The sequence below is a fragment of the Chelmon rostratus genome, chromosome 7 (genome assembly GCF_017976325.1).
Source record: "Chelmon rostratus isolate fCheRos1 chromosome 7, fCheRos1.pri, whole genome shotgun sequence".
NCBI lineage: Eukaryota > Metazoa > Chordata > Actinopteri > Chaetodontiformes > Chaetodontidae > Chelmon > Chelmon rostratus.
Genome location: NC_055664.1, coordinates 17,525,730 through 17,548,129, shown reverse-complemented (window position 1 = coordinate 17,548,129; position 22,400 = coordinate 17,525,730). Strand labels below are relative to the sequence as shown.

Below are 22,400 nucleotides of genomic sequence, written 5' to 3'. Positions count from 1 at the left end.
GAGGAGGAAAAGAGCTTCAGGAGCAGAGTGGGAGGGAAGTGGAGGGAGGTGAGTGAAGATGGCTGCTGGGCTGACAGTTTGAGAAACAAACAAGTCCCTCTGTTTTTATGCTAGTCGTAATACCTGGCCTGCAGCTCGCCCATGCATAAAGAAAGGAGCTTGGGAATAAGCACATTAAGGCAATTTGGACATAAAGCAGGTGTGTGTTTTAACAGAGATGACCTGAACTGTGAAACAAGAGCCGGTTAATACTCCACCGCTGTTAACAAAGCGCTGCCTGGATTATGTGCAAGGTGAAAAGGAGGAATCGGGTCCCAGGGGAGCTCAGGCACAGGGCTGCACGAGGATGTATAAAAAGCAACTTAATGAAAGCGTTCAGACGTTCTTCATCCATTTTTAACTCTTAGCGTTCACCTCAGCCTGCAGATGCAGAAAAAAGGTTTTAAAATCAACTGTATCCTCGAAAATCCAAGTGAGGTTAAAGTCAGTGGATGTGGACACCCGAAGGGCCGCTTTCAAAGTGAGTTTCTGTATGTGACATGTTTAAGGTCACTTCTGATGACTGATGTACAGCACAGTCCCAAAAGAAAGAGCACAAGGACGCGTGAAGCTAAAACTTACCAGCCACGAATGAATAAGACAAGTGAGACAAGCAGGAGGAAGCCCTGAGTCAAAAACAAACAACTGTCAAGCTGCTTTCACTGTGACACATGTGAAAATCTATTGGCTCGGTTCTTCTTGGATTTAATATTGGCTCAAAGTGTCCAGGTGGTTGGTCTGCTTACCGCTCAGCAGCTGAGCAAAAGGTTCGGGGCACGTCGAGGGGATGGGGAGCGTCAGCTTGTTCATGGCGACGCCGTAAGCGACCGCCAGAGCGTCTATCTCCCGGTAGGGAACCTCGCCGGTGAGCAGCTCCCACAGCAGCACGCCAAAACTGTGATTAGACGAGGAAAATGTTGTGTTGTTTTTCATGTAATAACGACTGAAGCATCTCCACCTGCTGATGAAGGCCATGAGATACTGCTGATAGTACCTTATGCTCACTTTCTTTCCTGGCGTTAGTATAACTAAGTACATTTACTCAAGAATTATACTTCAGTACAAACGTGCAGTACTTTTAAATGACTTGAGTATTTCTATTTCTTGCTACTTGACAGCCTACAGTTTTTACGGCACTGCATTTATCTGACAACTGTACTCAACATATTAAGATTTTACATACAAAACATATGATGAGCTCATAAAATATGATGCATTGTTACAGATAAAACTAAAAAAAAATTAGCTTCTGAACTACAACAGTAAAATGCTGCTTACACATGAATACATTGGTCATATATAAATAGAATAACAGACACACACGGGCATTTTTCTGAACATTTGCTTGTGATCCTTGAAGTAGAGTTTACTAATAACACGTACATTCTTCTACTTAAGTGACATTTTCAATGCAGGACTTTTAACTACAATGCATTATTGCTGCATTGTTAATGTTACTTCTGTAAAGGATCTGAATACTTGCTCAAACACAGGCGCATGCACAAAGTTACATCAAATTATTTTAATAAGGAATAACAAGGTTTAATGTGTATTTACTGGACTGAAAATCAAGTCATATACTGCGAGGTGTTTTTTACTTTTATTACTATCTGTTGCTGAACTGCTGAAGCAGTTTGTCGTTGTCTAAATCAGGTGGAGGGAGGTGAAACAGGAGTGCGGTACCTCCACACGTCGCTGCTCTTGGAGAACAGGGAGAGCTTGATGACCTCCGGGGCCATCCAGGCGTAGGTCCCCGCTGCACTCATCTTGGTGGTCTGGTGCCACTCTCTGGCCAGGCCGAAGTCTGTGATCTTGAGGATTTTCCCGCTCAAGTCGTCCCGCTCCACGGGCTCCAGGATGAGGACTGAGGAGGAGGAAGGAATGACAGATGAGGAGGAGGAGGATGGAGAGATGGAGAAGACAGAGACAAAGACCAGATTGTGTTAAAAGATGACAGGGTTGTACACACAGTACACATCAGGCGGCAACATAAAACACAGGAATGCAGACAGCAAAGAGCTCAACAGTCATGAATTATTAAAGTAAAAAACCATCAATCATCTGACTGTGAAGAGAATGTTCCACAGAATAATTAGTCCATTGATTGATTGGGTAATGGTTATAAGTGAAGTATTCTAAATGTACTGGTTTAAATGCCTTAAATACAGCGGTAGAAGAAGTATTCTGATGTTTTACTTCAGTAAAAGCAGCAGTACTACAGCGCAGAAATACACTGTTACAAGAAGGAGTCATACATTCAAAATCTTACTTTATTTTCTTATTTTATCCAAGCACAAAAATATTAGCATCAAAATAGAAGCCTTAACTTACTGTAAGTGCCAAAAGTAAAAGCGTTCACTAAGCAGTATGTCCCATATAATAATATATCTTCATCTGTGAGTTCATTTATATTTTGCATCAATAATATAATCTGAAAAGTACTCAAGCACATAGGTACTCAAGTGAATGTACTTAGTTACCACCGCTGCTTAAATGTGAATATCTGCTTTAAGTGGCTGTTTATGACGGTAAAGTCTTTGGGTTTTAGGCTGCTGAATAAAACAGGTAGTTTGAAGATCTCTTGGGAAATATTTCGCTATTTTTATTATCTAATGAACCAAACAATTAATGGATTTATAGAGGAAATAATTAGCAGATTAACCAACGATGAAAATAATCATTAAACCCTTAAAGAAACATGTGTAATGAACAGGAAAGACCGGTAAATCATTTCCATTCCACAATAGTCTAAGCTGTTTTGACTGATCATTTTTAAGATTATATGTTTCTCTTTGCAGCAGCTGGATTTTCATTGGTGTCACGAAACAAGCCCACATTTAAAAACAATATGTTTAAAGGTACATGTTCAATAACACAGTCATGTTTGCAATAGAGGTGCGGCCGGACCTGCTTGCTATTCAGGTTTCTGCTAACAGGGACAAGTGTCACCTCTGGTCCAGCAGTCTGCAGTGTGATATCTGTATATTTTCTTATATTATTTGCTGACGGTCATTTTAATTCATACAGTATCGTCATTGATGCGAGCGTTCGACCTCATCGCTCTGTCTGTCTCTGTATGACTTCCTCCTTCATTTCCGTGTGAGGGCTGGCTATGGAAATGTTTGGAGTGTACACAGTTCACAGGCACTGGGAGGCAGGTGGGGGTTGCTTTCTCCCTCTCTCACTTATCTACAGCCGTATGCAAAGAGTGGTGGAGAGAGGCCACGCACACACAGCGGCGTCTTTGTTTACACACACACATACACAAACATGCACACGCACACACGCACACACACACACACACACACACATGCTTTCACGTGATAAAGGTGTGCCGCTCTGTGCTCTGCTCTGTCCACAAGCTCGCTAGGAGACCAGTTTCAGAGATAAAGAATCGATCTCAGGCCAGTCTGTAGATATTTCCATAGTCAGAAAGAAGCATTCACATCTTCTACTTGAGTACAAGCAATATGACACAGTATAAATACTCCAATACATATAAAAGTAGTAAATGTTACTCCCTTTATACTGGATATTATTACTGATAAATTAACATGTGAGCAGGATTTAAATGTTGTAGCTGGTCAAGGTCGAGGTTTAACTACTTTTTATTACGGCTGAAAACAATGGTCAATGAATCAATAAGTTGATTGGCAAGTATCCGGAAAATCAAGTACTCTTTTTAAGCAAAACATCTGCAGGTTCCAGGGTCTCAAATGTGAGGATTTGATGCTTTTTCTTTGTCATATATGACAGTAAACTGAATATCTTTGGACAGTTGGTTGAATAAAATAAGCAGCATTGGAAAGAGAACAAGTACAATTACTCTTCTACTGTACTTAATAACAGTTTTGAGGTACTTGGAGTATCTCCATTGTCTCTCATACATTCACTACATTTCAGGAGGAAATATTGTCATTTTTACGCCACTACTTTCATATGACAGCTGTACATGGTGGTTACTTTAGAGGTTCAAATCTCACATTAAAAACATTGTACAAGATTTAACAAATGGTTCCCACCGTTTTTGGCTTGCAACCTATTTTTCCCCTCCTGAACTTCTCAGATGGTTCCATTCAAATCATAGTTTGGGGCTCAAAGAGGGAAATTCCTCCTAAAACCGAATACAAATTCACAACTTTGATTTTTCTTTTTCTGAACTCCACTCATCATCTGTCAACCCCTCGACATGTACACGGTGACCCTTTGGAGGGGAGCAAGCCTTAAGTTCGCTGGACTCAACTACAAAACTATAAAGTAGTTAAAACCTGCTCCACCTGCACCGGCTATAAAACAAAAATGTCAAATATTTAATGGTTCCTTTTTAAATGTGAATATTTTTTGGTTTTCTCGGTCTTCTGTTAAAGACTCTTATTTAGTCTTCTCTGAATATCAGACAAAAAAAAGCTTTTTTGTCAACTTCTCTGGGAAATTATGACGGCCATTTTTCACTATTCTCTGACAGGTCATAGACCAAACAATTAATTGATTAATAAAGAAAGCCCTCAGCAGATTAATGAAATCATTCATTAGTTACAGCATGACATTCATTTAATCAACAAAAATACATAATACCTGATCACATTAAAAATGCTGCTGTCAGATACATGCAGAAGGGCCAAAAGTATATTTTCCTTTAATATGCAGTGAAGTACAAGTACAAAGCAGCATGAAGTGTGAATGCTAAAGTGAGGAAGTACTGCAGGCGTCTTTTCTATTCTGATACTGTCGCCTGTGTGAGGGACAGCTGTCTCCTCAGGGCTCACTCCTTCTCTCTGTGTCTCTCTGAAAAGCAAAAGACTCAGAAAGGACGACAGGACCGGACAGGTTTGCATGCTGAGATGGGTGTGTCCTCCTCACAGTCTACCTCTCCTGGTTTGTCCAAATATGAAGCGCATCCATACGGGGAAAGGGACATCATCTGTAGGGTGGAGGGTGGGGCGGAGACAGAGAGGACAGGAACAGACGAGGCTGATGACAGAGCGAGGAGGAAACTCGGAAATGGAGGCACGTTTACAGATGAACTCGCGAGTGAAGCAGCACCTCCGCCTGCTCCCACCCTCTTCCTCATGCAATTATATTATCATCATGTTACTTTCACACCCCGAGAACATCACCATGCAGCCTCTAAACACCACCTTCGCATGTTCATTCATCCTGCCACAGGTTTTCACCACCGGCAGCATTTCATCCATACGTCTAATGCAAAGATCAACATGTTTGTATTCAGCTGGCAGCGCTGAAGCACACCGATACACAAATAACACCCGCGAGGCCGTCTGAGGCATCGCAGCACATTTTATCACAAAGAAGGAGAAAAAAAAACATCCTCAAGGATAGTGTGGCTTTTACACAATGCAACGCCAGCGCTGTTGGAAATGTTATCTGAAAATAGAGTACAGCATACGAATGAGAAGAAAGTACTGCTGCTGAGCTCCCTGGTTACTACAAAGTCTCCCATAGCAACATGCATTATGGGAAATATCACAGGCCTGGCACAGTTTGATATTATATAATGAATTAATGTGACAATTGCTGCTGCACTGCTTTTTAATGCCCTGATCAAATGATGAGCTTTCACTGTTTCAGTGTTCATCTGAGCATGAAGGGGACGACCCATTTCTTCCCACGTCCTCCAATGAGACCTTTTCTCTGCAAACCCGATATCAATCAGACTTGATCTTATCAATGATCTGTGTTATGCTTACAGAGGGCCACTAAATAAATCCGGCTGATTAGCAAGAGTCTGCAGCCATGATAGCTGCGAGGCTGTAATGCTCACTGTAATGAAAACCAAATGATAAGATGGATACAAACAGAGATGCAAAGCTGTTTTCTCTTGAGCGTCAGTGTTGGAGTAAATGTAGTAGTATGGTAGTAGTTGTCATACTCATAGCGATGATGCTAAAGTGATCATGTTTGAACAGGTATAATGTACACCATTTAAATTAGATTAGAATTAATTTTGATCTCATTGTGATGCTCAAAGAAATGTCAGGGAATCATCAGAGTTATCCCAGATCATCTTGTGGGGATAATGAAAGTCTGGACCACACTTCATGATAATCCATCCAGTACTTGAGACTTTTCACTCTAAACCAAAGTGGTTGAGCAACAGATATTGCCAACCCTAGAACCACATCACACAATAGAGTACAATTATCTTATAGGTGTATATTCTGAATTATTAGTAATGAAGGGATTCTAAAAGATATCCAGACCAGGCTCCTGGTCTGTTGTGATGCCTTGTATTATTAACCCAATGAAAAAAACCCAATGAGACACTGGTGCACCATGGGTATGCACCAGTGTCTCATGCAGTGCAGGCTTTTGCTGCAGGGGTCAAGGCCGGCATCAGGGGTGGAGTACATAGTGTGGAACTTTATAGCATGTTGCGCTGCTAGCCACAATCCAGAAACTACTGTTACAGCCGAGTATTATTGATTATTGTCAAAAACACCTGCTGATTAGGGTTTGTGCCAGAGAGTCAAATTTTCAGCATACAGAGAGCAGAGCAGCAGCAGTTTTCTTTCAGCCCCATGTGATTAAGTGCTGGTTTAACCGTTAAACTGCTGTTGTTCCTCCCTCCATCCTTGGACCTTGCTCCCAGCTAAGTGTTGTGAAATGCCACTGAGTCACAATTTAAACAGTGATGGAGGTGGAACCGTCCAGGCTTTAACCTGACTAATGATCTCCAGACTGGTTAGTCAGTGCAGTAAGCACAGGTGATACATTAGCCTCCAGCCCACTCAAATATTTCACCACAGAGGAATGCAATCAAAGGTCCTCTGAGTGTCGGTATTTCTGTCAGATCCACTTCCAGCAAAGTTTCTAACACCTTAAACAAACAGTGCAAGTGCAAGTTTGGCATGTGGCTGCTCTAATCTGGAAACTCCCAGCCGGAGCAAAGGAATCTGCTTCAGCAACAACATTAAGCCAGCACTTAAAATAAAAGATAGAATAGAACAAAAATAACTGGAAATAGTAAGAGCTTGACATGACAGTAATAAAGTCTGAATTGAGTTGAGTGGTGAAGGGGATCACAATATAACAGCAGCAGGAAGTCCAGTTTGTAAACATAACATTCAAAGTTGGCCCCCGCTTCCCAGCTCAACCGCTGGAAGCGCCCCCAGTGAACCACCAGCAGCGTCACATACCTTATATATAAGGCAGCAACTTAATAGCAGTGCACCTGTCTATCTGTGGGAAAATGAGTGAGGCAAATATTCTATCAAATAATGTGCTGATCATGTGTTAATGGCATTGTTTGTGTATGTGAACAAACAGCTACTCGAATAGCTGGATTACTGGCTCTCATTAGCCAGCGAGGTAGCTGGTAGCCACAGTCTAGACAATAATTACATACATCAACAACAAAAGCAAATTATTTTTGTGTCCAGACAGGAGACACAGGCGACACAGATTGCATCGTTAGCCTGGTTGCTAACTTTTTATTAAGTCCCAACTTCACCTACACACTGTTAGTGGCTAAGGGCTGCACATCCACTGCACAAAGGTTGCAGCCCAGAAACCTCCTGACCAAAGCAAAAGGAGAAGAAAGTAAGAAAATACAGGAAGAGGGCAGGTAAACACACCACCACACACCTCTACTGCCTCATGAGTGATGATTGAGAAAGACTGCTTTTGTATGAGCCATCACATTGTTTTTTAGGAAAATCCTGCATAGTATACTTTTGAACATGCAAATTACCCTTTTGCTGATATAAAATAGCTGCTAAAGCTGTTATTTAATTTAGTACTTTGCTACAAAAAATGTAACAAACTATTTGTGGTTGCTTGTCATGATTATTTGGGGCACTTGATGAAACTACAAAAAAAAAAAAAAACACTCTATCCAAACACTTCCCAGTTTCGCCAAACTGTTCTTGTCTCCCTGTGCTACCTCTCCTTAAATAAACTATGTGACGTGAGAGCGACCAAGCATCAGAGTTTTGGGCGTGGTCATCTCAGCAGTCCTCTGGGAGATTCAGTCAGCTGACCAGGGTGCGGGAGATGCAACCTGTCTTTCATTTTTCCTAGGATGAAGTATTTAATGCAGGTTTTTGTCATTTTTGAAGGCCAAATACTCTCTGCAGATGTGTGTTTGACGTCTGTAGTGAAACTGGCTTCTTTTGCTGTGTTACTGCCTTAGTTTGTCCTTTACTGAGGCGATCCTGCTGTTGGTCTTGTGTGGTTTAATTTTTTTAAACATGTAACAAAAGTTACAGGTGAAAATCAGATCTGCCTCTCATCACATGCATAGAGCAGTGTATTCTGTTTCTGCACTTGAGATAAGATAAGATGTAACAAATAAGATGTAAGCCACAGCCACAGAGTGCTTCACAAATACAAATCTTCTTTGTATGACCTAATGTCACTCATCAATTCAGTCTAAAGAGTTACATAAACAGTGAAGGACACACAGAGCCCGACCGGTTCAACACTTATTTGTTTCGTGTCATTTTGGGATCACTTAAGTATGCTGTGTCATTAACTTGTTGTTATGGTAACAAGGGCAGAGGTCACAGACAGAGACTCTGACACTGGGAGAGAAGAGAGGAAAACCCTCATGCCCCTATGAGGATCATTTGTTTTTGTTTTTTTTCCCTCTCACTTAATTTTCTGTTTAAAGGGGCACTCCACTGATTTTTTTTTTCTTTTTAAATATCACAACTTTATTGGGGTCCAATGCTAGATAGTTGGAAGACCCCTTCAAATTCAGCAGATTTTCTATTGGAATAAGAACTTCTCTACATACACATTATTCAGTGACTAATGATCAATTTTATTTTTTCCAAACATGCGTCACAGTCACTGGCTCACTCAAGCCATGTGGCTATAATATCCGATCATATTGATGCAGGTGTACAGAGCATTTGCAACCTGACACTTCTCATTATTACTGTGCAGATATGCCCAAGCCACTGCAAAACGACAGTCAGCCTCAGCTGTGCTTTGTGTTTAGTGCTAATTAGCAAGTGTTAGCTGGCCAACACGCTAATGTAAAATGGTTAACACTGTAAACTTCATACCTGCTTAACATAAGCATGTTAGAGTTGCCATGTTAGCATGCTGATGTTAGCATTTAGCTCAAAGCACTGCTGTGTCTAATAGCGCATTCATGTGGTGTTAGAATAGTTGGAAAAATTAGTTCTGGGCTGAGAAAATTCGAACACACCCTCAAGTCAGAACAACAACTCGGAAAGTCTGTGAATTTTTGGTGCGCCACTTTGAGGAGTTTGACATCAAAAACATGGCGGACGAACCTGCACCTGAACCAAACGTGACCTAGATTAGTTCAAAATGTGAAAATACCACACATCTTCTTTGTAGCATCTGTGCTATTTCCACATTAAGGCTTAAAAGCTCATGAACACACTGATATCAGAAGAACGACTTCCCAACACAGGCTGCAGACTTTATCATAGATATTATATACACACATATTCATAAATGCTATGTATGTTTTGTGTTGCTCTTTTGGAAGAACCTTTTGAGAGCTAAATATTTAATAAGGCTAAAGGCACCTTACAGTTCTACCAGCTGGTATGACAGATCTTTGATGATCAGTATTTTGAGGAACCAAGACACAGACAAAAACTAAAAAAAACATGAAAATCCTTCATGAAGATTATTTCTCTGAACATATGAGAGCAGCAGACATTTCCTTTTTTCTAACACTGCTCTTCTTCCCTTTCCCCTCATCAGCCTCCTTTTCACCATCCTTCACCTCCCTCACACAGAAACAGGTGTAGCCTGCAGGGTGGAACAGCTGTTGCCGTGGCGCCAACTCAGCGAATCAGGTCCAACGTTCCAGCAAACCCCCGACAGAGTCTCTGGTACCTCCCTCTAACTCTCCACAGCTCACAACACCTTCACACCTTCTTCCACCTTCTCATCTCCCTGCATGCCAGGAGCTGCCGGTTGTTTAGGCACAACACCACCACCTGTGTGCTGGTCCCAGCCGTCTGTTTGCGCTGGTGTGTACAAGCGTGTCTGCGAGACGAATACAGCAAACTGAGTGGCATCGCAGCGAGCCGTCGGTGCATCAACACAGATGAGATACGGGCCCCTGGGATGCTGAGCAGCCAGTCCCCCGCCCCACAGGCCGGGCGTCTCCGTCTCTGTTTCTGCCTCGGCAGAGATCAAAACCCTGTAAACAAAAAAAGTAACCACCCCCTGCAACCCCACCGCCGTACGACTGTCTCTTCGTCTTCACATCCCCCTTTTTCCGCCATCATCATCCCTTCTTTCCCTCCCTCCCTCTGTTGGTGCCCGCTGCCTGACTGTCTGCTGTTGCAGCTGTCGCCAGCCTGGCTATGATCACAACACACCGGGGAGAAGACATGGAAGAAGACACGCAGGGAAAGCAAAAGAGTGGAGGGAGTAAAAATGTAAAAAAAGAAAAAAACAGTAACTGAGAGGTAGATTGTGTGTTCATAACGTGGGAGGTGGCAGGAGTGTGGGAGGGGGTGTAAGAAGATGAGGAGGCAAAGCAGGGTGGAGGTTTGAAGGCAAGGAATGGGGGAGGGGAGACAGAGGACGAGAGGAAGAAGGAGGCAAGAACGGAACAAAAAATGACAAGAGGAAAGAGAGGAAGGGCTGCAGAAATGAGGGCAAGAGAGGAAGAATAAAATATTGGGAGGAAGCAGCTGAAAAGGGAGGAAGAGCCAGTGCAGGGGAGTAAGAAAAGGCAAGAAACAGAGAGCAAGATGGGGGAGAAAAGGAAAAGGCACTACGAGAAAGAGGGTAATGATGAGTGGATGAAAAGATGCGGGCTGCTGGAGGTAAAGGGAGATGACTGGAGGGAGAGCTTTTTGTCATTTTCCTGGCAGCACATACCAGATGTCTTTGTATCTCAATGGGTCTCTCCATTTTCCTTCGGCTTTCACACATCTCGTCTCTCAAGAGATTTCAAGCACGGGAAGGCATAAGACACATCTCCACACACACAAAAGCCCTTCAAAGTCCCTCGTAACCTGACATCCAAGTATATTAAGTTCAAATACAATATGACAATTTCAATCTCAGACACAAACAGTACATTTACAGCATGAAAATGCTTTTAAAAATGTTGTTTCTCAATCACAACCATTCGTTAGCGATCTAAAAGTTGGGAAATTTCACAGTATGTAAGTAGCTTCACTAACACACTGTATAGGGCTTTAACCAGTTACATCTGCTGCATTCAAAGCATTTCAGTACATAAACAACATCAATTAAGGTGAAAAACTGATGCACACCAGGGTCTCTTCCCCGCTCCCCCATGCTTTGATATAAAGGTTGTAGTGAGTATGCTCCCATGTCATTGATACCCTGGTTTGGCTCCGCTTGTACCACCACAGGCCATCGGGGCTCTAATCCTGAGCCGCGCAGTGGCACAGTTTCACCCCGCAGCCATTCACTTTGTCTCCACACAAGCGCAGCTGCCAGATTCGTGTGACCGGGCAGCCTCTCTCTCAGAAGAGATTGAGGTATTAAATGAGGTGGCTTTCTCTTGCCTCTTTTTGCTTGGACTGTGTGTGTGTATGTGTGTGTGTGGTATGAAAAAAGGGAGTACTTACAGTCTGGAAATTCACAGAGAGGTATGAGCTTCTTTTTTTGTGACTGATGACAGATTTTAACTTCTATGGCTGCTTTGGTTTTACAAATTGCACCGAGCCAAACTGCTTTTGTGTGCAGCAACTGCAAAATATTGGGCTGTGTGCAACAATAGACCTAAACACGACAATACTCAACTCTATTGCAGAAAAAAAAAGGACTGCAATTTCGCTTCCCCAAAGATGGTTCAGGACAAACTTGGCAAAAACAAAGTGAAAGAATCCCCTCACGTCCTGTCACTTGAATTTTATTTACGACTAATAGATAGATAGATTGTTATGATTATAATGCAAAGGGGCCACCCACAAACCAAACAAAAACAGCTTAATTTAACTTTGAATTGAGTCATCTCACCTGATGCACAAGACAATAAGACTGAAAATGACAGAAAGTCACATTCAAAGATGGTCGTTTTCTGAACAAATAGAAAACTACACACTGCTGCACAAGGCGTAACTGATATGAACAGCCTGAACAATACAAAAAAAATCATATTGTGGCTGTTATGACAGATATTGTGATTGCGATATGAGTCATGATTTTAGTGGGAATGGTATTTTTTTCACTTCTTTTTCATTGAAAAAATCTAAGGATGTCGATGTGGTTTTTGCTGGGATCTGTACCACACAAGCATGTTCCCTCACATTTGCAGAGCATGATTTGTAGGCCGGGATCTCTCCATAGCACCACAGTGCTTCATTTATTATGGTTTGCTGTGACACATTTTTGCCTTTATCAAAAAATTGCAGCTTTTGTGATACTGCATTTGGCCATATTGTGATTTTTGATAATACTTTGATTAAATGTTCATGTGAATTTCATGTCATTTTACTACATTTAACATCCAGGAGTTATGGATGAACTTGTGAACATAAATGCTGAATAAAACATGACATTCTAGTATTGGCTCTCAGGCCTACAGACTCCATACAAACATGCTGTGTACTGCCTGTTGTCTGACTGAAGTGTCCTCTACTTGACTCCGCTGTGAAAGTGGGTGAAGGACTTTCAGCTCGGGGGACACCCAGCGCCTTCTCTGCTTGGCCTGACTCCCCACTCTCCGTGCCAGGCTGCTGGCAAACAACAATGACCCTCTAACAGCAGAGTCAACAGCCACCGAACATACAACAGGCCGGGAGGTGCCAATGTAAGTGTGAATGTGTGACATTACTGTGTTGGTAATACTAAAATGTACAGCGTTGCTCCCTCGGCACACAAAGTCATATTGTGCTTGTATTCAGCATTATTTCACAGGAAAGTTTGACTTAAGAAACCATCACCATGATAGCTGAAGTAAAACCAGAGAAACACGAATGTATTGTTCCTGCTGCTCTAGCTGAGCATTTCCCTCTACTTACACTTCTTTGTCATCTTGACTCTAACATCAGATGACCTCTTGTGCTGTTGATTCTCAGGCACTTCGTCTGACTTAAGAGCTGAGGTGAATTTGAGGCGATGATGAGGAAAGGCACTGCCTGTGGGGTTTAACCGTGGTGTTTACCGCACTGCAACCCCACTGCACTGCTGGTCTGTCTCCTGACTCAGAGTAAAACACTCTTTGGGCCTGTTTTGCAGGTATGGACTAAAACACACAAGAAGCTATAAGATCCAGCCTTTCGTCTGTTTATGGAAATGCACTGGAAGTATATTATCCACTGGTGTACAGAATGTGTTTGCATACTGTGCTTGTGTGTATGTATACAGTTTCAAGACCGAAATGTGACAAAATTAAACATTTGTACAGCGATCACAAGCAGCAAATAAAAAAAAAACAGGACCACAGATCCACATCAATGTGGTGTGTTCATGACTAGCACTGTTACTCAGCTGTATTATGCAAATTCATAATGTACAACAACATACAGCAGGAGGAGGTGTAAATGTGTGTCAGTATGTTTGGCAGGTCCACAGAGAGCCTCAGCTGCAATGCAGTAAAAGAGAGCATCAGCAGCGGGAGTCTCTGTTAACTGCTTTCAAATCAACTTTTTATCGACCAGTGGAGAAAAACAATTGTCGTGTGTGTGTGTGTGTGAGCGTGTGGGCGCATGCATGTGTATTCATCTGTACTCACGCAGCCATTGACTGGTGTCACTGTTTGGTTTAGTTGTGTCACTGCGGCTCTCCCTCTGTCTCTCACTCACTGAGACAGACTGAAACTCAGCTGTTTCCTTCTGACAGCGAGGCAACACAAACATCTGTTAGCAGCGTGGCCGGGTTCACATGGTGCCAGAGAACTGAGAAAGAGTCCGAAGTCCTTCCAACAGTCCGCACTCTCACACCCGTCACTGTTTAATGTCACCAGCCTGACTACACTATTGATAGGGGAAAAGTAAAATCAACCCTAGCACGATGTGCAACATGTCTTGTGTTGCATTCTGGCCTGATGAGGCTACTGTCAGTCCTTGCAAAGTGATCATGAGACAGAACTAAACACACATTTTAACCCATATCTGGACCAGGACCAGTGTGTGAGATTTAGGTGGATTTATTGGCACGATAGGGCAGGAATGGACTAAAATATTCATAAGTATGTTTCATTAGTGTATCACCTGAAAATAAGAACTGCTGTGTTTTTGCTACCATAGAATGAGCACTTTATATCTACAAAGACAGCAGGTCCTCTTCCACCAGGCCCGCCATGTTGCATTTGCTTCTACAATAGCCCAGAACAGACAAGCCCAAACACAGTCTCGAGAGAGCATCTTTCATGTTTTTGTGGTCACAGTAGGTTCTCCTACACGCTTGGAAAGGGAGGGTGGGGGGAAGGGTATTCAGTTGGTTGCAATCTGCAAACTCACTGCTAGATGCACCTAAATCCCACACACTGGTCCTTTAAGTTAATGTCAGCTTGCTGACGTGGTCATAATGACTCAGCAAACATGCAGATGACAACGTGCTGATGTTTACTATGTTCAACATCTTAGTTTAGCATGTTAGCTAATATTTGCTAATAAGGACTATACACAAAGTACAGCTGAGGCTGACAGGAAAGCTATTTTAATGTTAGTTTCGCTCTCACTTAGAAGAAGAAAATGCATTTATTTATTAATCACACTTTTTATTTTGTCATAAACCAAAGTATTCGATTAAAACTTTGACCTGTTGATGGTATTATATGGAAAGGTATGGTATGATCAGAGTTATTACAGTTCAACCTGAGGGGGTTTACTTTAAGACTAATGTCTCTATCAAAATTCTTGGCAATCCATCCAATAGTTGTGGACATATTTCACTCAAAATCACAAATGTCAACGTCATGGTGACACTAGAGGGAAGGTCAGGGGATCACCAGAGTTGGCAGGTTTCATCATCTGAGGGCCACGGATATCTCTTCCAAATTTTACAGCAATTCATTTAATAGCTGTTAAAACACTCCAGTCGAGGCATGCAGCGGTGGACTGAATACTACTGGCTGTTAGCATGGTTAAAAATAAAGACAGCATTTACTCATTTCTGTAGGTCGCTCAATACAACTGGAACTAATGTGAATAGTACATACATTTATTTTATGTTCAGTAGGCCTACAAGACAATTAGGAAGATTTATGTATGCTACGTCTTTTGCGACTCAGGTTGTCATTATACAGAAATGTCTTAGAGGTCAGACTATCACCTATTACAAACCCTGCACATACTGGGGCTCATGTGGTTCCAGTTGCTCTATAATTTGTGCATTTGACTTGAAGTTGAGATGTATTGGTATAATGTGGCCTACAGTACAGACAGACACTGACAGTGGAAAACTGAAGCCTCCAGTCCATCAAGAGCATTGGAAGCAAAGGAAGAATGGTTTGACCTCCTCTCTGACTGGCCTTATACTTCTCCCTACTCCTGCCTTTATCTCTCCCTCCCCCCACCCATCTCCCCATTCCCTTTCCCAACCAAGCCTCCAGGGGTTTCTCTTCAGCCACTGCATTCCTGCTCTGCTCCTCTACCCATCCTGCCTCGCCTCCGTCCATCTCTCCGCTCTGTCATTCACGGCCTACAGTCGCCCCTCGCTGCCTGTATTGCCCACCCCTCGTCCACCATCCCCCCTGCAGTGACTCCTGCCATTGTGAGCTCTGCTCTCACTCGGTCTTGGGCTGCTGTGTGAGAATGGGGTCATTGTTGCCCTGTTGCAGTGTGTACATGAGTGTGTGTGTGCGTTTCTGTGTGTGATAGTAGGAGGGTGAGAGTTATCTGCCCTAGTGCCTCGATAGACCTCCATATGCACACAGACCTACATACTCAACTGCACACGAACCAAGCTTCCCAATAAATTGCCAACTTGGAGCAGTAGATATGAAGATGGGACCATTTTACAACAAGTACTCACTGAATCGATGTCTATGAATCGCTGATAAATTTAGTCCAGATTGTCAAATGTCGCATTTTACACTGTAGTTGCCCAACATTTATATTTTAGGTGCAATGTGTTATTTTTGTGAAACGTAACTTCAGACTCCTCCCACTTTACATTGTTCTTAAACAGCATTCTAATTAAGTACCGTATCCCATCAGGCTACCTCATTTACTCTAAATCGGCAACTTGTTTTTCTGGTTAGTCTTTTGGTTCAGTTAACTACAACTGACAGTAAGAGGGTGTAAACAGTTAGTGAAAGTCAGACAAAACATTTGACAAGGCCTGACGAATATCCGTCGCATCCAAACGCTGTGTTGTTAAACTAAATAAGATGGGACAAGCTATCTGTAAAGCGTGCAGATATTTTTCATATTTTTGGATGTGCTTACCTTACACTCTGTAAATATTTAGCAACAGCTTGTAAACGTAGGTATTTCTTTGGAGAAATGCGCTCCACTGTTTGCAGTCGTCGTGCACTTTTGAATGAGTAGGAAATATTAGATTACGCTAACCAAGGCGATGTGGTCATTTGAGGTTTGTTACTGTGAATATTTAGTAACGACTTACCTCGACATAAGAGTTTGTGTGGTGCAGCCTCTTATTATTTCCTGATGCCCAAATCTCCACATGAATTATAATTACAGGCTAAGTTAAACTTACGAACAGAAACTAATCTACACCCTTAATAATAATAGGACCCATATCCATGCATGTCACACACACATATCCCTCTAATGCACGCCCATGAAATACTTCATCACCTCAGGCTAAAGGACGTGCAATAGCCTCTTCCTCTCTATGTTGCGGGCCAGTCGTATTGCTAGCTCACACTCATGTTAGTCACAGTCTCGGCCTCCACCGCTCTGTCTCTCTGAGGGATTAGCAGCCGGCACTGGCCACCACTCTAATCCTTTCCTCAACAGACTCACTCTTATATTCTCTCTCACACAGAGACACGCAGCCAGATGCAGGCTTTTCAATGACTGTTTGCCATATCTCACCTTGCTAATCTGTTGACTAGCCATTATAGCGCTTATGCGCAGTGCTGCTGTTGATGTCATGATAGCTTGTTTAACATTTGAAGCAAAATTAAAAGAAAAAGCATAAAGAAACAGCCCTTCTGTTACACCAATCTGTCTTTTCTTGCTTTGCAATCTAAACTCTCTTTGAGCAAACAGCATACTTGACAAGCCTGCTTCCAGACACTATTCAGGCCATTGTTTACTGTGTAAACATGGCTCCCATTTGCAGCAAAACACTTAATATAACAGGTAATGTCAACTGCACTCTGTATTGTGTGTGTCTATTAGCCTTGGCCTTTAACACCACAGAAGCTTCATCTAACTCATCACTTATATCATCGTTTTATTAAGTGTTGAATTAAGGTGAAGACGCCTTATCTAAGATGTTCAAAGGGAAAGACAAATATTGGCTGTTTGAGACACATCATCAAGCTATATGGAGTTTACTGTATGTAAGCACAGGCTGCAGGTACAGATATGAGCCGACCCGTGTCTTGCTGCAGTTAGCGACAGGTGATCAGCTCACCTGTATTGTCTTACCTGCAGCTGACTCACAGGCTCTTCAGAGCATCTACATAAAGTGTCAGTGGCTCTCAGTGACGTACATGTACCTTAAAAAGGAACCTTGGCTGAGTCTCACATCCTGGCAGAAACAGAACAGACCATAATGATCTCAACTCAAGGTCCACCTGGTCTGTCGTTCTGGAGCTTTTTACCATGTCACACAGTGCTCACAGCTGTTTGTTTCACACTGAATTAAAAGAGCTAAATTTGAACCATATGACGTGGAGACTGGTTTCGAGGTCATGAATGAACTGTCCAGCTCAAGTTAATATTTGTTTTTGATTTTTTTTTTACCTTTTTGTTTTTTTTACTTAGAGCTTTAATCGTTATCTGTTAACTGTAATCTAAACTTTTCTACAAAATGAATCCAAAAACACACTTGTTGAGGTGACTGATTTATTATTAACCAGTTACGGTGGCACCCTGGTAGTTAAGGGGTTTAGATGATAACCATAAACCGAAAAATCCCCTGTTTGCACCCAGTTGGGGATCTTTGTTGCATGTCCCTTCCCATATTTCCTGTCATCTCAACTAGAGCTGAGCAAGTGACAGATATCTCAGGCTAGAAAAACCAGACAAAGCAATACAACAATATTTTTGACCTAATAACCGCCAATAGCGTTACACTACTAATGAATTTTGGCACTTTGGGAGGACATTTAAATAACAGTTTTCAAAGTTTCTCAATTATACAGATAATTAAGTGATGACATTTATTCAGTCTTTTTACTTAACTATGACTTACTTTTGGTTCATAAAATTGTATTAATTGTCATGCATCCTTAGAATTAAGAGAGTAACATAATATTTTGTTGGCCATAATCAATATCTCATCCCATACTGAGTAGACAAAATTAGTCAAGTAAATGATTAGTCCATTGATTAACTTAATCTGCAACAACATGGAGATTGACTGATTGACAGATTGATCATTCAGTTCATTTTATAAGCAAAAAATGCCAAAGATTCACTAGTTTTCCAAGTCTTCAGTGATAGTAAACTGAATGTCATCGGGGGTTTTGGACTGTTGGTAAGACAATAAATCAAGAAATTAATCGACAGATTAATTGATGATTGAAGTTGCAGCCCTTCTCTCACGCAATAATACTGATATTATATCAATAGACTACATATTTCATATCTGTGGTGATGAAGAGGACTCTGAGTGTTTCCACTGTTTCTACTTTTAATCCCACACGTCAATCAAGCCAATCAAGGAGGACTGCTGCCCTCTGCTTTGAGAACCTGGAGGCTGATCCAGGATCAGAGTGACAGGTAAGGAATGACCACAGGTGGCAGTGACCTGACAACCCACAAACACGCTGTGACATCACTCTAAGGAGGTCACGGTAATCAGATTATCCCCGTAACACCGGCTCACCCACCACTGTGGGCCAGAGCGACAGCAACACTCAGCAGGTTAAAACACAGAACGCGCTCTCGCAAGTGCATGAGGACACGCCTTAAAAAGACAACTTTCACTCGGCCGGGATAAAATTAGATGAAAGCACCTGAGTGAGCCGAAAATAAATATCCCAGTGTTGTAAAATGCTAAGCTTCAAACACATACTGAGCAGTGTCACGTTTTGCCTTGATGAATTCTTCTTCTGTGGAGGAATGAAGGCTGTTTACTGAGCACAGAAGCCGGCTGATGGAAGACAGCGGAGAGGCTCGGGGGCCTGAGCTGCTCTGTAACCGCAGTGATGCCAAGTGGTCGGCGGTTTGAAGAGGACACCTGAGACCAGCGCACCTGGACAATGAGCTGAGGTGTAACCCTAAACTGAGATGAACTGCTGTTTATCCCCCGCGCTCTCCTTCTCTCACTCTTTCCCATCAGTCTCCTCTCTCGCTTCATACATCTCAGCTCTCTCTGTTCCACCCTGTTATTCTCCCAGTGGTGGAATGTAAGAAATTTGACTCAAGTACTGTACTTTAATGCAATTTTGAGGTACTTTACTTGAGTATTTCCATTTTTTGCCACATTATACTTCTACTCAGCTACACTTCTGAGGGAAATATTGTACTTTTTACTGCACTACATTTAATCCTAATACTTTGCAGATTTAGATTATAAATACAAAATATGAATCATCTAATAAATTATTTTGCATTAATATAGGTCAAGCTACCCAGCAGTATATAAAGAAAAAATACCCTCTTCTTTAACAGCTGCACATTAAAATGGTGTAATGTTGATTGATAATTGATTGATTATTGATTATGTAGTCCAGTAATATAATATATATAATTCTGAAATAATGTAATTCTGCAGAATGAGTAATTTCACCTTTGGTACCTCAGTAATATTTTGAATGCAGGAGTTTCACCTGTAACAGAGTATTTCTACATCACAGTATCACTTTTTTTTACTTAAATAAAAGATTTGACTACTTGTTCTACCACTGTATCCTCAAAATCTTTTCACTGACTTCCTCTCTCCACTCTCCCTCTCTTTACCCTCCTGGGCATCAGCAGGCTAATTCAAACATCCCTCAGGATGGGCGGGAGTCACAGTCTAATCACATACTTAACGATTAGCACCCACACATGTTCAGCCAGAATCATCATTCAAGGGGAAAACAGGGCCCGAGCCCTTCCTGAGACATTCCTGCATTTCTTCGGTTGCTATTTTCGCACAAACAATACTCTAATTTGGGAGACTGACATTTTGTGCAGCAGCTGACAGCGGCTAGCAGCTGTATGACTCAGCCACACAGAAGCAGTGCCCATGTCACCATGGAAAAGGCAGCGTTATGGTGTTGTTGCCAAGGCTCTGCTGTCCAATACGCATCTGATCCCCCGTTACTCGTTACACTGGAGCCGCACAGGGAGGAGGGAGAGATGGGGAAAAGGCATGCATGTTTAAGAGTGAGGCATGTTCAAGAAGACTCCAGAAGTGAGGGATTGAAGATTAGGAGACATTTCAGCAGATCAGCAGCGAGTGAGTTAGAGCTACTCTTACTTCTGCTGTCTCCCTCTTTAAAAGGTCTTTAGTCAGCATCCTGTTCACTCCACCCATATTTATACACTCCCTCCTCCATCACTCGTGTCACTTGGGATAAACACACACCTGCATGTCAAACTGCATGTATACACAAGCACACACACACAAATGCACTTAGATGATCACTATGTGTTATTTCTTTGATGCACCAACAACTGCAACTGCGTCTTTAAACAGCAAGTAGCACAAAGGACCAAAAATAGCACAGTGAGTTGCAGAGCAGAACTGCTCTCCTTGAGGAGGGGAGGAAAGAGGAGGAGGATGAAGAGCAGGAGGAGGTGCAGAGAGAGATGACAGGGAAAAGATGGCAGAAGGAGACCAGCTCTCCAGGACTTAGGCCTCCCTGCTGGCTTCAATTTAACTTTCTCATCCAGTGTCAGCTCCCAGAGATGGTACTCAGTGACAACGCTTGATAACCACATTTCTATGAATGTCATGAAATAATTAGGAGAAGGCTGAATAGTGCATTTGTAACTGTCCACCTTTTTATCTCAGTGTGTTCCATGTAGGCCAATCAGAAAAACTACAAACTCCACAAACATGTCAGTGTCAAAGGTGGTTCAGGTAATCATTGCTGCAAATAACAATTATTATTGATTATCAATTAATCTGCTGAATTTTTTCATGATTTCATGATGTTATTTTGTGATGGCTAAATTATTTTTTTTAATGTTCTATTCTTATGTACTGTGAAATAATTGATATGTGCTACATGCAAACATATTTTGCCATTTTAAGAGAATAGTTTGACATTTTTGGTAAATGTGCTTGTTCACTTTCTTAGAGAGTCTTAGAGTTAGATGAGATGATCGATACGACCATCACATCTGTATGGTAAATATGAAGCTATAGCCAGCAGATGATAGCTTAGCCTAGAACAAAAAAAAAAGGGAAAACATTTATGCTGACAAAATCTTCTAGTAGTACCTGTAAAGCTCACTGACAAATCAAACATTTACTGCACATAACCGCCTATAAAACCACATGTCATTTTCACACTTCAGTTTTAGTACAAATTAAACAAATGAGACTTAATATGAAAATGTCTGAGCTTCAGAGGCCAGGCTAGCTGTTTCCCCCTGTTTCCAGTCTTTGTGCTAAGCTATGCTAACTGTCTCCTGGCTACAGCTTCATATTTACCACTCATGAAAATGGTGTCGATCTTCTTTTCGTGCTCTCTGTAACAAAGATAATAAGCATACCTCTCAAAATATCAAACTATTCTCTTTAGGCTATGCTTGAGCCTTGTATTATGGTATGTTTGAAAAACACCGCCCAGATACCACTGTGAGCATTAGCTTATTACTCCCACTTTGTGTCAATATTACCATCACAGATTCATATCAGTACACTTCATCTGTCTGATCTAATGTGCAATCAAACCAAAAAAATGCTGTCCCGCTAATTTGCTAATAGGTGGGGGGAAAAATCTCAACACAGTCAGTTTATTAGACGCAGCTAGCTAAAAATCCAGTTTTTTAGCTTTTATATCAAGCTTCTAATGTTGTAATATTTCTGTTTCAACTACTTTGTCTACCCCACAATATCAATGAGCGTCGACGACTTATTAGACAACATTTCAGTGTAATGCAAAATAATTCAGCAGCACCACAAACTACAGCCTCTAACGTGATCTCTAAAACAGTTTCCACATTATTATTATTATAACCTTCATGATCCTAGAAGGTACGTTTAGTTTAAGCTACGTGTATGTTATAAACTGAGTGCATGTCTGTATAGGAAGGAGCAGAGTTCACACAGCAGACCTGTGTTGTGTGAATTTGTGGGACTTTTTATTGTATTTGAGTCTACATCACATAGGAACTGTA

The 22,400-nt window shown here is 41.8% G+C and overlaps 1 protein-coding gene across 1 annotated transcript in view; it reads right to left on the bottom strand.

The window, feature by feature from the left end:
* Positions 1-22,400, bottom strand: part of map3k10 (mitogen-activated protein kinase kinase kinase 10) — a 34,704-nt gene that overhangs the window by 10,658 nt on the left and 1,646 nt on the right. The window contains exons 2-3 of the mRNA XM_041940645.1: positions 1,723-1,903; positions 786-934 (exon numbers count right to left, since the gene is read on the bottom strand). Coding sequence (XP_041796579.1) covers positions 786-934; positions 1,723-1,903 — 330 coding nt within the window. The remainder of the gene's footprint in view (positions 1-785; positions 935-1,722; positions 1,904-22,400) is intronic.